The sequence below is a fragment of the Canis lupus genome, chromosome 20 (assembly GCF_003254725.2).
Source record: "Canis lupus dingo isolate Sandy chromosome 20, ASM325472v2, whole genome shotgun sequence".
In the NCBI taxonomy this organism is placed as follows: domain Eukaryota; kingdom Metazoa; phylum Chordata; class Mammalia; order Carnivora; family Canidae; genus Canis; species Canis lupus.
The window spans coordinates 5,515,175-5,532,040 of record NC_064262.1 but is presented as its reverse complement, the minus strand read 5'-3'; the positions used below and the strand labels follow the sequence as shown (position 1 = coordinate 5,532,040).

Sequence of the window (16,866 nt, the reverse complement as noted above, 5' to 3'; positions counted from 1 at the left end):
ATAATAAAATTCTTCTGTATGTTCATTTCAAACTTCTGTATGTTCATTTCAAACTAATAATTCTGTATGTTCATTTCAAACTAATAATAAAATTCTTTAAGTTTCCTCCTGTGGCAATCCTCACTCTCTCCCCAAATATATCCACAAAAACTTAAATATCATATACTTCAAGCTGTTTTTCATTTTTCTTTTTTTTTTTTAAGATTTTATTTATTTATTCATGAGAGACAGAGAGAGAGGCAGAGACATAGGAAGAGGGAGAAGCAGGCTCCATGCAGGGAGCCCGATGCGGGACTTAATCCCAGAACCCTGGGATAATGCCCTAAACCAAAGACACGCTCAACCACTGAGCCACCCAGGCGTCCCTCATTTTTCATCATATATACCAACTAATGGTTTGAACGACATCAGCTACATCATACTTAGTTTTACAAGGGACTTTCTTCTGAGAACCCAACATAGAAAAATCTATCAAAATAAAATTCCTGATAACCTCGAAAAGCAGAAGAATAAGCAGAATGAACCAAGTGAAGGCAATTCCTATTAAGATCACTGAAAACTAAGTAAAAGCCAAAACAGATTCTACACACCTTCTAGTATAATACATTTATATTTTAAAGTTTATCTTTGGCTGCGGCCATCGCTGAGGCGCTCGCAGCCAACATGAAGTTCAATCCGTTTGTGACTTCTGACCGGAGCAAGAATCGTAAGCGGCATTTCAATGCGCCTTCCCACATTCGCAGGAAGATCATGTCTTCCCCGCTTTCCAAAGAGTTGAGGCAGAAGTACAACGTGCGGTCCATGCCCATCCGGAAGGATGACGAAGTGCAAGTTGTGCGGGGACACTACAAAGGTCAGCAAATCGGCAAAGTAGTCCAGGTTTACAGGAAGAAGTATGTCATCTACATTGAACGAGTACAGCGAGAGAAGGCAAATGGCACAACTGTCCACGTGGGCATTCACCCTAGCAAGGTGGTTATCACTAGACTAAAACTGGACAAAGACCGCAAAAAGATCCTTGAGCGTAAAGCCAAATCTCGCCAAGTAGGAAAGGAAAAGGGCAAATATAAGGAAGAAACCATTGAGAAGATGCAGGAGTAAAGTAACCTTATATGTGACTTTAAATAAAAACTTAAAATGAAAAAAAAAAAAAAAAAAGTTTATCTTTGAAAAAAATCCTAATTTCAAAAAATAAAAAATAAATAAACATAAATAAAAAAATTTTAAATCCTAATTCCAAATTTCTTATAAGTATTCACAATTTCTCATTTGAAAGAAACAGGAAAATACACTCATGATAATCATGTAACATGTTAATGTTACATTCAAAATGCCCTTGGTATGTCAAATTTTGTTCATCTGCCCCGGAGTCAATCTTAAATCTCTCTAGAGAAATAGAAAAACATAAAGTTTAGAAATAAAACCTAATCATGTTTTTCAGATTTTAAAAATGTCCCCAATTTATGCTCTTTCTCCTTCACTATAGGTCATTTGAGATGTTTTCAATGGTAACACATACTTTATGCTTTGCTACACTGAAAATTTATTCAACAGTTCTATTCTTGAAGTCATTATTTTTTCGCATGCTTCTATTTTATAAGGGGCAACATTTTTTCACCACTTCCTAAAGAAATTCGTGATTTAGGAAGATCTTTTCCCAACCCAGTCATTCACACTCAAAACAAAATTTTCTGTTGACCTCCTTGTTTTATACAGCACTACTGAAAAAATAAATATGTAAAAAACCCAAGAGCTGAGACAGACATAATCAAGTAAGTTCAGCAGACATTTATTTACCAGAGGAGATAATGTCCTCTCCTCAATATATATATAGTTTTACCAAACTTCCTTGTATTAATTCCATAAATAGGGCCAAAGAAAGAGGACCTCATTAAAGCGTGTTGACTAAAAAGAACAGGTGGGTACAGTACCTTGGCTTAAGCTGTTTTATCAATGAATGAGCATGCAAAAATGAAAATATAAAATAAGAAACAGTGTCACATTAAAGTGAAAAATAGGATCAAAGTAAGAATGTTCATTAAATAGCTAATAATTCAGGGATTCCTTTCATAGGTTGTATTTTATTTAAGCCTTCTACTTAGTGCCTGACTTTAAAAAACTGTTACATGCTCACAAAAATGCTTAGAGATCTCTAGCACTTCCAATTCTAAGAAATTATTTCTCCTAATGAAGAATTCTTCAAGAAGAATACAGGGTTATGTAGTGAGTTTCTAAAAAGGGGTCACATGTGTTTATCTACATGTTAGAAAATATTCTCCAGGGCTAATGGACATTCAAAGGAATATTTGTTTTTTTTAATTCCTGGACAAAATTGTCTTATTAACAAAGAGACAATTTAGCACAGTGGTTAAGACCCTGGTCTTTGTTTTTTGTTTCTGGTTTTTTGTTTTGTTTTGTTTTAAAGACTGTATTTATTTATTCATGAGAGACAGAAAGAGAGAGAGAGAGGCAGAGACAATAGGCAGAGGGAGAAGCAGGCTCCCGGCGGAGAGCCCCATGCAGGACTCCATCCCAGGACCCCGGGATCACGACCTGAGCCAAAGGCAAATGCTCAACCACTGAGCCACCCAGGTGCCCGGTGAGCCAGTTACTTAAAGACACTTACTAGCTGTTTATCTTTCGGTAAAGTCTTAGATGGCAAGTCTGTTTCCTAATTGATAAAATGGCAATGAGACCTACTTCCTAGAGTTGTGAGAATTAAATAAAATAAAGCACAGGGCATATTTTTCACAGTTCCTGGAACTAATAACTATTACTAATGGTATTTAGTAATAACAATAGGAAGAATAACAGAAAAAAAATTGAAACACAGAGCTCCCTTTTCCCTTCCCTTACCCTCACTCCTTCCCCCCATTACCTTCATTCCTTCTCCAGCATTTCTACCTGCCCTCAACCCAACCACAAGAAATTACACAAGTATATTAGAAATAACTAAATATGATAACCAAGAAGTTACAAGCCACTAAGAATTATAAATTTTTGACCTACCACATACCAATTATATTTTCATAGTTTTTATTCTATTTCACTTCTCACTAATACCTTAACCAAATAAAATTCAACTCAGACAATTCTTTTTTTTTTTAATTTTATGTATTTATTCATGAGACAGACACACAGAGAGAGAGAGAGAGAGGGAGAGAGGCAGAAACACAGGCAGAGGGAGAAGCAGGCCCCACGCGGGGAGCCCAAAGTGGGACTGGATCCCAGGTCTCCAGGATCACACCCCAGGCTGAAAGCAGCGCTAAACTGTTGAGCCACCCGGGCTGCCCTCAATTCTCTTTTTTAATCTAACCCTAGTATTTATATATTCAGGGAATTGTAGAAGTTAGTCTTCAAGAAGGTTCAGGCATGACTGCCTGGGTGGCTCAGTCGGTTAAGAAACTGTCTTTAGCTCAGGTCATGATCCCAGGGTCCTGGGATCAACCCCTAAATTGGGCTCCCTGCTCAGCAGAGAGTCTGCTTCTCCTTCTCCCTCTGCCCTCTTCCTTATGTACTTTCCCTCTCTCAGGTAATAGATAAAATCTTTGAAAAAGAAAAAAAAAAAAAAAAAGAATGTTCAGGCAGGGGTGCCTGGGTGGCTCAGCCAGCTGAGCATCTGACTTTGGCTCAGGTCATGATTTTGGGGTCCTGGGATCAAGCCCCACAAGGGGCTCCACATTCAGGGAGGAGTCTGCTTCTCCCTTTTCCTTTCCCCCTCGTGTTCTCTCTCTCTCTCAAATGGATAGATATATCTTTAAAAAAAAAAATGTTCAGGCAAACAGGAACAATATTTTCAATAGGAAGTGTAGAACATTTCAAATGTTCAAAACATTATTTTAAAATAGAATTTCATGGCTTTCAAAAAGTGCATTTCTTATGATGAGCACAGGGTGATGTATGTGTTTAATTACTATATTGTATACCTGAAACTAAAACTAATAATACTGTATATTAACTAACTAGAATTAAAATAAAAACTTTAAAAATATATAAATAAGGGAGTGACTTATTATGGGTGACTGGGTGGTTGAACGTCTGGCTTCAGCTCAGGTCGTGATCCCAGGGTCCTGGGATCTAGTCCCACACTGTGCTCCACAGGGAGCCTGCTTCTCCCTCTGCCTATTGTCTCTGCCTCTCTCTGTCCTGAATAAATAAATAAAATCCTAAAAAATGGGCAGCCTGGGTGGCTCAGCAGTTTAGCGCCACCTTCAGTCCAGGGCGTGATCCTGGAGACCTGGGATTGAGTCCCATGTCGGCCTCCCTGCATGGAGCCTGCTTCTCCCTCTGCCAGTGTCTCTGCCTCTGTGTCTCTCTTGAATAAATAAATAAAATCTTTTTAAAAATCCTAAAAAATATACATATATATATAAATAAAATACATCACTTTAAATTAAATAAGTATATAAGATATCAGAATTCTAGGTCAAGGGCAGCCCAGGTGGCTCAGCGGTTTAGCGCCACCTTGGGCCCAGGGCGTGATCCTAGAGCCCCAAGATCGAGTCCCATGTCAGGCTCCCTGCATGGAGCCTGCTTCTCCCTCTGCCTGTGTCTCTGCCTCTCTCTCTCTCTGTGTCTCTCATGATTAAATTAATAAAATCTTGTAAAAAAAGTTCTAGGTCAACAATATAGGTATTAACAAAGTATGGCCTTTTTTATTCTATTAGGTTTTAGCAACATTATCAAAAAGTACTACATTCACATTCTTACCCAGTTTGCTAGGACTCATAAAATCCAGTAAAACAAAGCATAAAAACTAAAAAAAAAAAATCTAACACGAAAAGAACAATGGTAATAGAACAAAATAATTGACAGACCTCAAACAAATGATTTATGTGCTAATAAGCATTATATTTGAAAGCATGGAAGAAATGATTACCATGTTCCACAGTCCCACCATTCTACTAGTTCCATTACAGCCTGGAAGTATAACAAATACAAAATAAACTGCACCTATTTAACATCTACACAATTTGATAAGTTAACAAAACATTTATATCCATAAAACCATCACCATAATCAAGATAGCAGACATTTCTATCAGCCCCAAAAGTTTGTTCATGCCTGCTGTGTAATCCTTTCATTCCTATCCTTACCCTGTGAAACTAATGATCATCTATTTTGTTTTTACATATTAGTTTGCATTTTCTAAAACTTAAATACAGGGACGCCTAGGTGGCTCAGCATTTGAGCCTCTGCCTTTGGCTCAGGGTGTGATTTTGGAATCCTGGGATCGAGTCCCACATCAGGCTCTCTGCATGGAGACTGCTTCTCCCTCTGCCTATGTCTCTCTGTCTTCTCTCTGTGTCTCTCATGAATAAATAAATAAAATCTTTAAAAATAAAGTAAATAAAACTTTAATACAGTATATGTTCTCTTAGTCTGACTTCTTTCACTTAGCCTAATTATTTTGAGATCCATCCATGTTGTTAAGTATCAATAATTCTTTCCTTTTAATTGCTGAGCTATATTCCACTGCATGGACACACCAATATTTTGTTCATCTTATACCCACTCATGGACATGTGGGCTCTTTCCAGTATTTATTTATTTCCTATAAAGCTACTACCAACATTTGTATATAAGTCTTTACGTGGACATACTGCTTTCATTTCTCTTGGATAAATACTTAACTGGATGGGTCATATGGTAAGTTTACATTTAAATTTTGAAGTAACTGCTAAGTTGATTAAGCACCCAGACTCTTGATTTCTGCTTGGGTCATGATCTCAGGTTTGTGGGGTTGAGCCCCATGTCAGGCTCCTCATGGGCCATGGGACCTGCTTAAGATATTTTCTCTCTCTCTCTCTCCTCTCCCTAGGCCCCTTGCCTAACCTCTCCTCCATCCTGCTTACATTCTCTGCCTCAAAAAAAAGTAACCGCCCAGCTGTTTTACATTCCCACCAGCAGCGTATGAGAATTCTACATTGTATTCTTGCTAACACCTGACCAATCTTTTTAAACATTGTCATTCTAGTATAATAGTATCTTATTATGGATTTAATTAACATTTCTCTGATGACTTATGACACTGAGCATCTTTGCACATGCTTATTAGGCATCCATTTATCTTCTCTGATGAACTTTCTATTCAAGATTTTTTTGGTCTTTTTTTTAAGTAGTTTGTTGTTTTGGTTTTTGTTTTTTCAAGTAGTCTCCATGCTTAGTGTGGAGCTCAACAGAGGGCTTGGATTCACAACCCTGAGATCAAGAGCCAGCTGCTTAACCAACTGAGCCACCCAGGTGCCCCAGGTTGTTTGTCTTATTGAGCTGCAATAATTTTTTATATAGACTGGATACATACCCTCTGTCAAATACATGTTTTGCAAATATTTTTTTGCCAGTCTGAGGTTTGCCTTTTCACTTTTTACTGAGCTGTAACGACATACATTATATTAATTTCAGGTATATAACATAATGATCTAAGTATATATTGCAAAATGATCACCATAATATATCTAGTTAACATCCATCATCTCACAGTTACAAATGCCCTTTCTTCTTAAGTTTCAAAGGTAAAAAGTTTTTTTAACTTTGAGAAAATTACTAAATTGGATGTCCTCAAAGATAACTTTGAGGATTCCCACCTCCCATGTTTTTTGTGTCTTAAGAAATCCTTGCTTGCCACCCCAAGTTCACTAAGATTTTCTCTAGTATTTCTGTAAGTTTTATGATTTCAGCTCTTACTACCACAGTCCATTTGCAGTTAATTTTTACATATGGTGTAAGGTAAGTGTTGAGATTCTTTGTGCATATGTATTTTTAATTGTCCCAGTACCATTTGTTGAAAAGAGTGAATATCCACAGAATTAAAATGACTCCACTTCCTTTTTTTTTTTTTTTTTTTTAAAGATTTATTAACTTGACACAGAGAGAGAGAGAACACAAGCAGGGGGAGCAGCAGGCAGAGGGAGAGGTAGAAGCAGACTCCCCACCGAGCAAGGAGCCCAACTTGGGGCTCAATCCCAGGACTCCAGGACCACAACCTGAGCCGAAGGCAGATGCTTAACCCACTAAGCCCCCAGGCACCCCATCTCTGCTTCCATTCTTTTCAACTCTTTCCCCTAAAACAAGTCCCTGGGTTAGATTTCATGGTCCATCATTATCAACATTCCCTTATCATGCACACAAGTTTCTAGGTCATCTTCTTCCTTCGAACAACCAGTAAAAACCCCAATCTCAGATAATTTACCTCTGCCTATTTCATATTTGAATTCTTATAGGAAAAGTGACAAGAAAAAGTCATGCTTCTATGCTGAACAATGACACTGTAATTTCATGCCCACTAACCTCAAATGGGCATTTGATTCTGTATTTCTCTAGCACATTCACTCCCCCATTCTCACAGAGGACTATTTCACACTTCTTATCTCTCTTCAAATCTAACACCCCCTCTCCTATCCTTACTTCCCTAATGGTCTACCTTCCTGTGTCCCCCCAAAAATAAGTATTTGCACATATTCCTACCATATCCACTCATCTAATGGCATCTGATTCCATACAATCAGCAATCTCTACTGCTAGGGAGGATGAAGTGCTGGTATTCATATCATGATCAACTGCTCTACCTTACATGCCTATTCAAACATATCAACTATAAGCAATACTGTCTTCTCTTTAATCCATTTCTCCCTTGCTTCTGGATTATTCCCATCAGCATACAAACATGCTACAATTTTTCCCACTTTAAGAAAATATCCCTTGCTAAAGCCCCATTTTTCTGCAAACTACTCCCCTCCCAAGTCTCCCCAAAAAACAGTATTCCTATTTGGATTATCTGATGCTGCTCTGGGATATCATGACTAGGAGTCCATAAACTGGATTAGTCTCATCTCAGTCATTAGTTTGCTACATATCCTTAGCCAAGACAATTAGAATGAGTTTCAATTTTCTATAAAATGAAGATACTGGACAAGAATTCATCTCTAAATATCTCTAGAACACTCTGTATACATCAGCACCTGAAACACCTTTAAAGAAAAGGAAAATAGGGGATCCCGGGGTGGCTCAGCGGTTTAGCACCTGCCTTTGGCCCAGGGCGTGATCCTGGAGTCCCGGGATCAAGTCCCGCGTCAGGCTCCCAGCATGGAGCCTGCTTCTCCCTCTGCCTGTGTCTCTGCCCCCCTCTCTCTCTGTCTATCATGAATACATAAATAAAATCTTTTTTAAAAAAAGGAAAATAAATTAGTTGTGCAACTAAATAGCTATGAGAAAGATATTCACTAGCCTAAAGAAGAAATTATGAAAATGTCAACCAAATAATTCAAAGTAGAAACTTCACCATAGGGAAGAATACAAATTATTATTGATCACAGGAAAGGGAAAGAGAACTGATCTCCTGAATTACAATCTGATAGTTCTTAAAAGTAATTTTACTTTTTCCAAGGGAACTAAAAGCATTGACATAGATGAGAATAGCCACCAAAGCAAGTTAACTACAGGAACTTTCCAAAATATCATTAGAGAAATGCAGTTATCCTACCTGTTCTAACAATTTTTTTTCAAACCAAGGAATAGAAGACCTAACATCTCACCATCAAACCAATTAGAATAGCCATATATTTTGCTAAGCAGTCAAACCTACAGTTTTCTTAGGCACCCCAAAAAGGAACACCAAACTGGAGAAAACAAGAAATCCCAAGGAAAATAAACTGCAAGTACAATTCAAATATTCTAGGTAAACAGAAATGTCCAAACATCAAGAAGTTTTTTTTCAAGTTCCTTATAATCTCTACCCAAAATGTTATTCTTCTTAAAATGAAAAAATACCAAAATTAAAGTATAACTTTAGAAAATCATATATTTTAGACAGTCTTAGCAATTACCAGCCTAAACACTTTCCCCACAAGCCCATGCTTCCCTAGAGCCCAAAGAACTTCAGTGACTTATCTGAGGTTGCACAGTTGATAGTGTCTACTGCCTTATCAAAAGCCAAGTCTCAAAAGAGGATTTTGGAAAGATGGCAGAAGCACCAGGAATATCTACCCATCTAGACCACAACTGATGTAATTATTTTGGAACTCCAGAGTCTATTTAAGGCTTGCAAGTCCAGGGGAAGGCTCAGACCATAAATTGCAGTTATTTTTTTTTTAAGATTTTATTTATTTATTTATCAGCGACAGAGACAGAGAGAGAGAGAGGCAGAGACACAGGCAGAGGAGAGGGAGAGGCAGGCTCCATGCCAGGAGCCCCATGCAGGTCTTGATCCTGGGACTCCAGAATCACACCCTGGGCCAAAGGCAGACGCTCAACCACTGAGACACCCAGGCATCCCAATTGCAGTTAATTTCAATCAATTTCAACTCTTAGCACAGTAGCAGCTACCTAGCCTCCACCCTCACCTCCAAGCTGTCACAAGGCCCTCCTACCATCTCCAGCTATAGGGACTTCCAGGGTATTTAACAGGCTGGTGTCATTTTCCTTCCTCTTTCATTTTTCTTTTTCCTCTACTGGGAGCCAGACATTAAGGACTAAGACATTCAAAAGCAACTGCAGGGGCGCCTGGGTGGCTCAGTCAGCTAAGCATCTGCCATCAGCTCAGGTCATGATCTCAGGGTCCTGGGATCAAGCCCTGTATCGTTGTCAGGCTCCCTGCTCAGCAGGGAGTCTGCTTCTCCTTCTCCTTCCCTTCACTTGTGCTCTCGTGCTCTCACTATCTGTCAAATAAATAAATAAAATCTTAAAAAAAAAAAAAAAGCAACTGCATATACAGGAAAAATCAAGGACTACAGGTTCCTAGGGAAAAGCACAGGCTCAGAGAAGACCTTAAATTTACACCTAAGGCTGACCCTTGGCACAGAGACAATCTGCAATAATCAAAATAACAAAAAAAACAGCAAACCTTAGGGAAATGAGAGAAATGGATTTCAAGAATTACCACACTATTTGATTCAAATGTCCAGTTTTCATGACATCTGCGTGGCTCAGTCAGTTAAGTGCCCACCTTGGGCTCAGGTCATGATCCCCGGGTCTTGGGATCAAGCCCCATGTCAGGCTCCCTGCTCAGCGGGGAGCCTGCTTCTCCCTCTCCCTCTGCAGGTCCCCCTGCTTGTGCTCTAAATAAATAAATAGAATCTTAAAAAGAAAAAAAAAGAAAGAAAAACATCCAGTTTTCAACAAAAAAAATCACAAGGCATACCATAGTAAAGTATGGCTTATTCAAAGGAAAAAAATAAACTAAAAGAAATTGTCCCTGAGAAGGACCTAAAGGCAGAGCTGTTAGACAAAGATTTAAAAATAACTATCCCGGGGGGTCTGGGTGGCTCAGTTGATTAAGCAATGAAATCTTAATTTCAGTCAGGTCATGATCTCAGAGTATGGGATTGAGCCCCATGTCAGGCTCCAAGCTTATCAGAGTCCACTTGAGGGTTTTCTCTTTCTCCCTCTCCTTTCGCCCCTTTCCCCCCTCACGCTCTCTCTACAATGAACAAATCTTTTTAAAAAATTAAAATTATAACTACCCTAAGGATGCCTGAGTGGCTCAGTTGGTTAAGCTGCTGACTCTTGATTTTGGCTCAAGTCATGTCTCCAGGTCCTGGGATCAAGCCCCACATCAGGCTCCATACTCAGCTGACTTGAAATTCTCTCTCCTGCTCCCTCTGCCCCTTCTACTTATGCTCTTCTCTAATATAAATAAATCTTAAAAAAAATAGAACTACTCTACAATCCAGCAATTTCACTACTAGGAATTTACCCAAAGGATACAAAAATACTGATTCAAAGGGATACATGAACCCTGATGTTTATAGCAGCGTTATGAACAATAGCCAAATTATGGAAAGAGCCCAAAAGTCCATCAACTGAATGGATAAAGATGCAGTATATCATATACAATGGAATATTATTCGGCCATAAAAAAGAATGAAATCTTGGTGCTGCTTGCAATCATGTGGATAGGGCTTGAGAGTGTTATGCTAAATGAAATAAGTCAGTCAGACAAAGATAAATACCATATGATTCACTCACATAGAATTTAAGAAACAGATGAACACAGGGGGTGGGGGGGGAGAAGAGAGGCAAACCAGGAAAGACTCTTAACTGAGGGCTGCTGGAGGGAAGTGAGTAGGGAGATGGGTTAAATGGATGATGGGTATTAAGGAGGGCACTTGTGATAAGCACTGGGTGTTTTAAGTGATAAATCACTAAATTCTACACCTGAAACTACTATTACACTATTATGTTAATGAAGTGGAATTTATATTTATTTATTTTATTGAAGTTCGATTTGCCAACATATAGCATAACACCCAGTGCTCATCCCATTAAGTGCCCTCCTCAATGCCCACCACCCAGTTACCCTAGCCCCTTGCCTGCCTCTCTTTCCACTACCCTTTGTTTCCCAGAGTTAGGGGTCTCTCATGGTTTGTCACCCTAATTTTTCCCACTCATTTTCCCTCCTTTGCCCTATAATCCCTTTCACTATTTCTTCTATTTCCCATATGAGTGAAACCATATGATGATTGTCCTTCTCCAATTGACTTACTTCACTCAACATGATACCCTCCAGTTCCATCCACGTCGAAACAAGTCATGGGTATTTGTCCTTTCTAATGGCTAAGAAATATTCCATTGTATATATATACCACGTCTTCTTTACCCACTCATCTGTTGAAGGACATCAAGGCTCATCTGTTAAAGGACATCATGTCTCCTTCCACAGTTTGGCTATTGTGGACATTGCTGCTATAAACATTCGGGTGCAAGTGTCCTGGCATTTTACTGCATCTGTATCTTTGTGGTAAATCCCCAGTAGTGCAATTGCTGGGTCGTAGAGATCTATTTTTAACTCTTTGAGGAACCTCCACACTCTTTTCCAGAGTGGCTGTACCAGTTCGCATTCCCACCAACAGTGCAAGAGGGGTCCCCTTTCTCCACATCCCCTCCAACATTTGTTGTTTCCTGTCTTGTTAATTTTCACCATTCTCACTGGTGTGAGGTATTTATCTCATTGTGGTTTTGAATTGTATTTCCCTGGTGGCAAGTGAGGCAGAGCATTTTCTCATGTTCTTGTTGGCCATGTGTATGTCTTCTTTGGTGAAATTTCTGTTCACGTTTTTTGCCCATTTCATAATTGGATTGTTTCTTGGGTGTTAAGTTTAATAAAAAGCTTCTGGACAGCAAAGGAAACAGTCAACAAAACTAAAAGACAACCTACAGAATGGGAGAAGATATTTGCAAATGATATATTAGATAAAGGGCTAGTCTCCAAGATCTATAGAAAACTTATTAAACTGAACTGGAATTTAAATAAAAACTTGAAAAAAAAACTTACATAGGTATGTGTATATATAGGGAAAAAAAGAGAGTATAAAGTTTGGTACTAACCACATTTTCAGGAATCTGCTGGGGATCTTGGAACATATTTCCCAAGGATAAGAGGGAACACTACTATATACAGTCATTATAAAGAAATCTCTTTATAAGTTACATGAAATGATCTCCAATATATCACCCAATTAAACAGGAAAAATTTGGAACAATTTGTATAGCATGTTGTCTTTTGTGTAAAAGGTGAGAAGGAAAGGGAGAATATATATACAAACTTAGTTTGTTTGTACATGTATTAAATGTCTCTGAAAGGGTTTATAAAAACCTGACATCATAGGATTAGAGGGAGGTTATTTTATTGTACACCCTTTGGCACTTGTTAAACAATCTTTCATGATAACACTAAGAGATTTTTTGCCTTTTTTCACTTTCATCTTGTGAAGGGTAACATGACACAATTGGGCATGCTCTTGGGGCTAACAGGATATAAGAATCTGTCTTCTATTAAGGTAGACATTAAAAAAATCTGCAAAAAAGTAAAATCATCCCACTCTTCTCATTAAATATTTTTTAGAAAATATAGCTGTGCTATTTATGTTAACATGTGATTTTTTTTTACTTTTTAAATGAATTAAACATCTTTTATATGTTTTAATTGCTAATACAGTAAATATTACTAGATATAACCCAAATAAAAGCTTTTTGGGGTCCTCAATAATCTGAGTATAAAGGAGGCATTCCACTAATTTAAAAACCACTGGTCTAACTCATGGACGACAAGGATAGACTGAGAAATCGCCCCAGATTAAAAGAGACTAAAAGGAGATATGAAAACTAAATACATGTGTGACTGCACTGGATCCTGGACCAGGGAGGAAAAAAAAAAGGGAGATAACTAGTAAAATTTGAACAGGATCTACAGATTAGGTAACAATTTGTACTGATGTCCATTTCTTGATTTTTATAATTGCACAATGATTAATAATTGGGGAATTTGGGTAAAGAACTTGGGAGAATTCTTTGTACTATTTGTTGTTGTTTTTTAAAGATTTTATTTACTTGAGAAAGGGAACACAAGCGGCTAGAGAAGCAGAAGGAGAGAGAGAATCAGGCTCCTCTCTGAGCTGGGAGCCCCAGGTGCAAAACTCGATCCCAGGACCCAGCGATCATGACCTGAGCCAAAGGCAGATAATAAAGTGACTGAACCATTCCAGATGCCCCTGAATTTAAGCTTTCATTTTGAAATAATTTTAGATTTACAAAAAAAAAAAAGGTGCAAAACTAATACACTAATAATAATACATTATTAGTTTTATTATTAAAACTAATAATGTAAAAATTAGTTACAACTAACTAACTAATACTAATACAGGTTAAGCGTCTACCTTCAGCTCAGGTCATGTTCCGGGAGTCCTAGGATCAAGCTCCACCTCAGGTTCCCTGCTTAGCAGGGAGCCTGCCTCTCCCCTCTTCCCCACTCGTGATTTCACTGTCTCTTGTGCTAGGAAATAAATAAAATCCTAAAAAAATTTTGTTAAATTATTTTTATTAAAAAAAGTGATTTAAAAGATTGCTCAAACTAAGTATTGGAAATGATGTGGAGCAAATGGAGCTCTCCAACACTGCCAGTAAGAATTCAAAATGATGTAACAACTTTGGGAAAAGGCATGGCAGTGTGATAGGCATATATGATTAACTCAAGGATTCTGGGACTGGGAGATTATCCTGCATTATCCTAGTGCAATATTATCACAAGGGTCCTTATAAGTGAAAGGGGGGAGGCAAGAGAGTCAGAGATGGAACAGAAGCAGAGGTCAGTGGAATGTGACTGCAGCTTTAAAGATAGAAGTTCAGGAACCAAAGGGTACGGGCAGCATCTAGAAGCTGGAAGAGGAAAGGAAATGGGAATCTCCCTCAGTTCTCCAGAGGAACATAGCCTTGCTAACATCTCTATTTTAACCTAGTATGACTCACTTCAGACTTCTGACCTCCAGAAGTTAAGTTAATAAATATGCATTGCTTTAATCCACTAATTTTGTGGTCATTTGTTACAGCAGTAGGAAACTAATACAGCAATTTCTTACAAAATTTAATACCTACCATATGACCCATCTATTCCATTCCTAGTTTTTTACTCATGAAATAGAAAACATACAAATACACAAAGACTTGTACATAAATGTTTACAGCAGCTTTATTTGTAATAGCCCCAAACTAGAAATATCCCAAAAGTCCATCAAAAGAGAAATGGATAAATAAATCCAGACAATAGTATACTACTCAATAATAGAAAAAAAACCTATCAATACACACACTAACACGTATGAATTTCAAAAGCATTAGGCTGAGTGAAAGAAGCCAAGCAAAAAAGAATACAAACTTTATTATTTCACTTATATAAAATTACTTATATAATATACGTATATATGTATGTATACATATAAAACTAATCTATAGTGGTTGCCAGTGGATGGAATTGAAGGGAAGAATAGATTATAAGGGTTAAAAGGAATAAGAGGAAACTTTTGGGGGTGATGAAAATGTTTATCTTGATTATAGTGATGGTTTCAAAAGTGTATACTTGCAGGGCACCCAGGTGGCACAGTCCATTGGGCATTCAACTCTTGGTTTCACCTCAGGTCCTGATCTCCAAGTCATGAGATCAAGCCCCGAGTGGAGCTCTGAGTGGAGTCTGCTAGGGTCTCTCTCTCCCTCTCCCACTACCCCTCACCCTGTGCTCACTTGCTCATAAATAAAAATAAATCTTTAAAAAAATGTATATGTGCATGAAAACTCATTAAACAAATTTTTAAAAAGATTTTATTTATTTATTCATGAGAGACACACAGAGAGAGAGGCAGAGACACAGGCAGAGGGAGAAGCATGCTCCATGCAGGGAGCCTGACATCGGACTCGATCCTAGATCTCTAAGATCACACCCTGGGCTGAAGGCAGCGCTGAACCACTGAGCCACCTAGGCTGCCCAAACAATTTAAATATGTGCAAATATATTCCATGTTAATTGTACTTTATTAAAACTGTAAAACAAATGTAATAAAGTGATAAAGAAACAAACACTAGTTTTGGGGCACCTGGGTGGCTCAGTCAGTCAAGCAACTGACTTTTGATTTTGGCTCAGGTCATGATGTCAGGATTGTGGTGTTAAGGGGCCTCCTAGCCCAACAACAGTCTGTTTGTCCCTCTCCCTCTGCTCCTCCCCTCACATACTTTCTCCTCACTTCAAATAAATGATAATAAAATATTTTTTAAAGAAAGAAAGAAGCACTAATTTTGAACACCTACATACCCAACAGTGAGCCAAGAGCTGTAAGACAAACAGGAAAAAATGCAAGCAATACAGAATAGGAGATACAAATCTAGATGTTAAAATAAAACAGTCCTAAATTTGAGTATTAGTTTCAGTAACTATCAACAAAGGGAGTCTTGGCTGTCTAAGCCTGAGTCTCATTTTCTAGAGTAATGGGATAATAATATCTAGTTCATATGGCTATTGTAAAGATTAAAAGAAGTAATACATAAAAATTATGTCAGTAACCTAGGAAGTACCCAATTAATAGTAGCTATAATAACAGTATATATTTTTTCCCAGAATCTGATGGACTGCATGTTCCTTTACAGGTGAGGCCTACTTAACTCTTTATTTATATACAATTCTGACAAAATTATTTAAATAAAGGGAGGATTATAAAAGGCAGTGCATAGAAGTATCAAGAAAACTCAGAGCAAAGACGGAAAAAAGGTATCACATTATAAATTAACTGATGGTCCTAATGAAAGCCCTGAGTCATCAAGAATGGATTGTATTGGGGATCCCTGGGTGGCTCAGCTGTTTAGCACCTGCCTTAGGCCCTCGAGTCCCGGGATCGAGTCCAACATTGGGCTCCCTACATGGAGTCTGCTTCTCCCTCTGCCTGTGTCTCTGCCTCTCTCTCTCTCTCTGTGTCTCTTATGAATAGATAAATAAAATATTAAAAAAAAAAGAATGGATTCTATTATATATAGAATACTATCGTTAAAAGGGTAAAAAAAAACATTTTCTTACAAGGTTAAAAAGGAAAACACATTTTAGAAAAATTACTGTTCTAAAACATAATTTCTTTCAATATTATACTTCTTCAAGAAGTAAACTTTACTAATTACCTCTGTAATCCCCTTCAATATTGAACAAATGAAATATTACCATATAAGACAAAACAGATTTTCTGTAGCTCTAAATAATTTACTTTGCACGATTCTCAACAATCCTAAAGATAAAAATTCCTTCAAAGCTGAATCAAAATGGTATACCAAAAGTAGACATTCATACAAAAATTTTTAGTATCTCTTAAATGAAGTAGAATATTTTTAAGATTTTTATTTTATTTAGGCAGCCCGGGTGGCTCAGCAGCTTAGCCCCGCCTTCAGCCCAGGGTGTGATCCTAAAACCCTGGGATTGAGTCCCACATGGGGCTCCCTGCATGGAGCCTGCTTCTCCCTCTGCCTGTGTCTCATGAATAAATAAAATATTTTTTAAAAGATTATTTTATTTTGAGATAGAGCATGCACAAGCACAAAGGGAGAAGGAGAAAAAGGCTCCCC

At 37.9% G+C, this 16,866-nt stretch overlaps 2 protein-coding genes across 5 annotated transcripts in view; one reads left to right on the top strand and one right to left on the bottom strand.

Annotated features, from left to right (window-relative positions):
- The window catches only part of TMCC1 (transmembrane and coiled-coil domain family 1), a 241,320-nt gene that overhangs the window by 187,900 nt on the left and 36,554 nt on the right, over positions 1-16,866 (bottom strand). The gene's annotated exons all lie outside the window — the stretch shown is intronic.
- LOC112661293 (60S ribosomal protein L26) lies at positions 636-1,155 on the top strand. Its single transcript, XM_025449272.3, has one exon. It carries the CDS (start codon positions 664-666, stop codon positions 1,099-1,101), a length of 438 nt encoding a protein of 145 aa, XP_025305057.1. The 5' UTR covers positions 636-663; the 3' UTR covers positions 1,102-1,155.

Bases quoted from the DNA above. Each gene is read 5' to 3' on its own strand.
- LOC112661293 (XM_025449272.3), top strand. From the start codon at position 664: ATGAAGTTCAATCCGTTTGTGACTTCTGACCGGAGCAAGAATCGTAAG.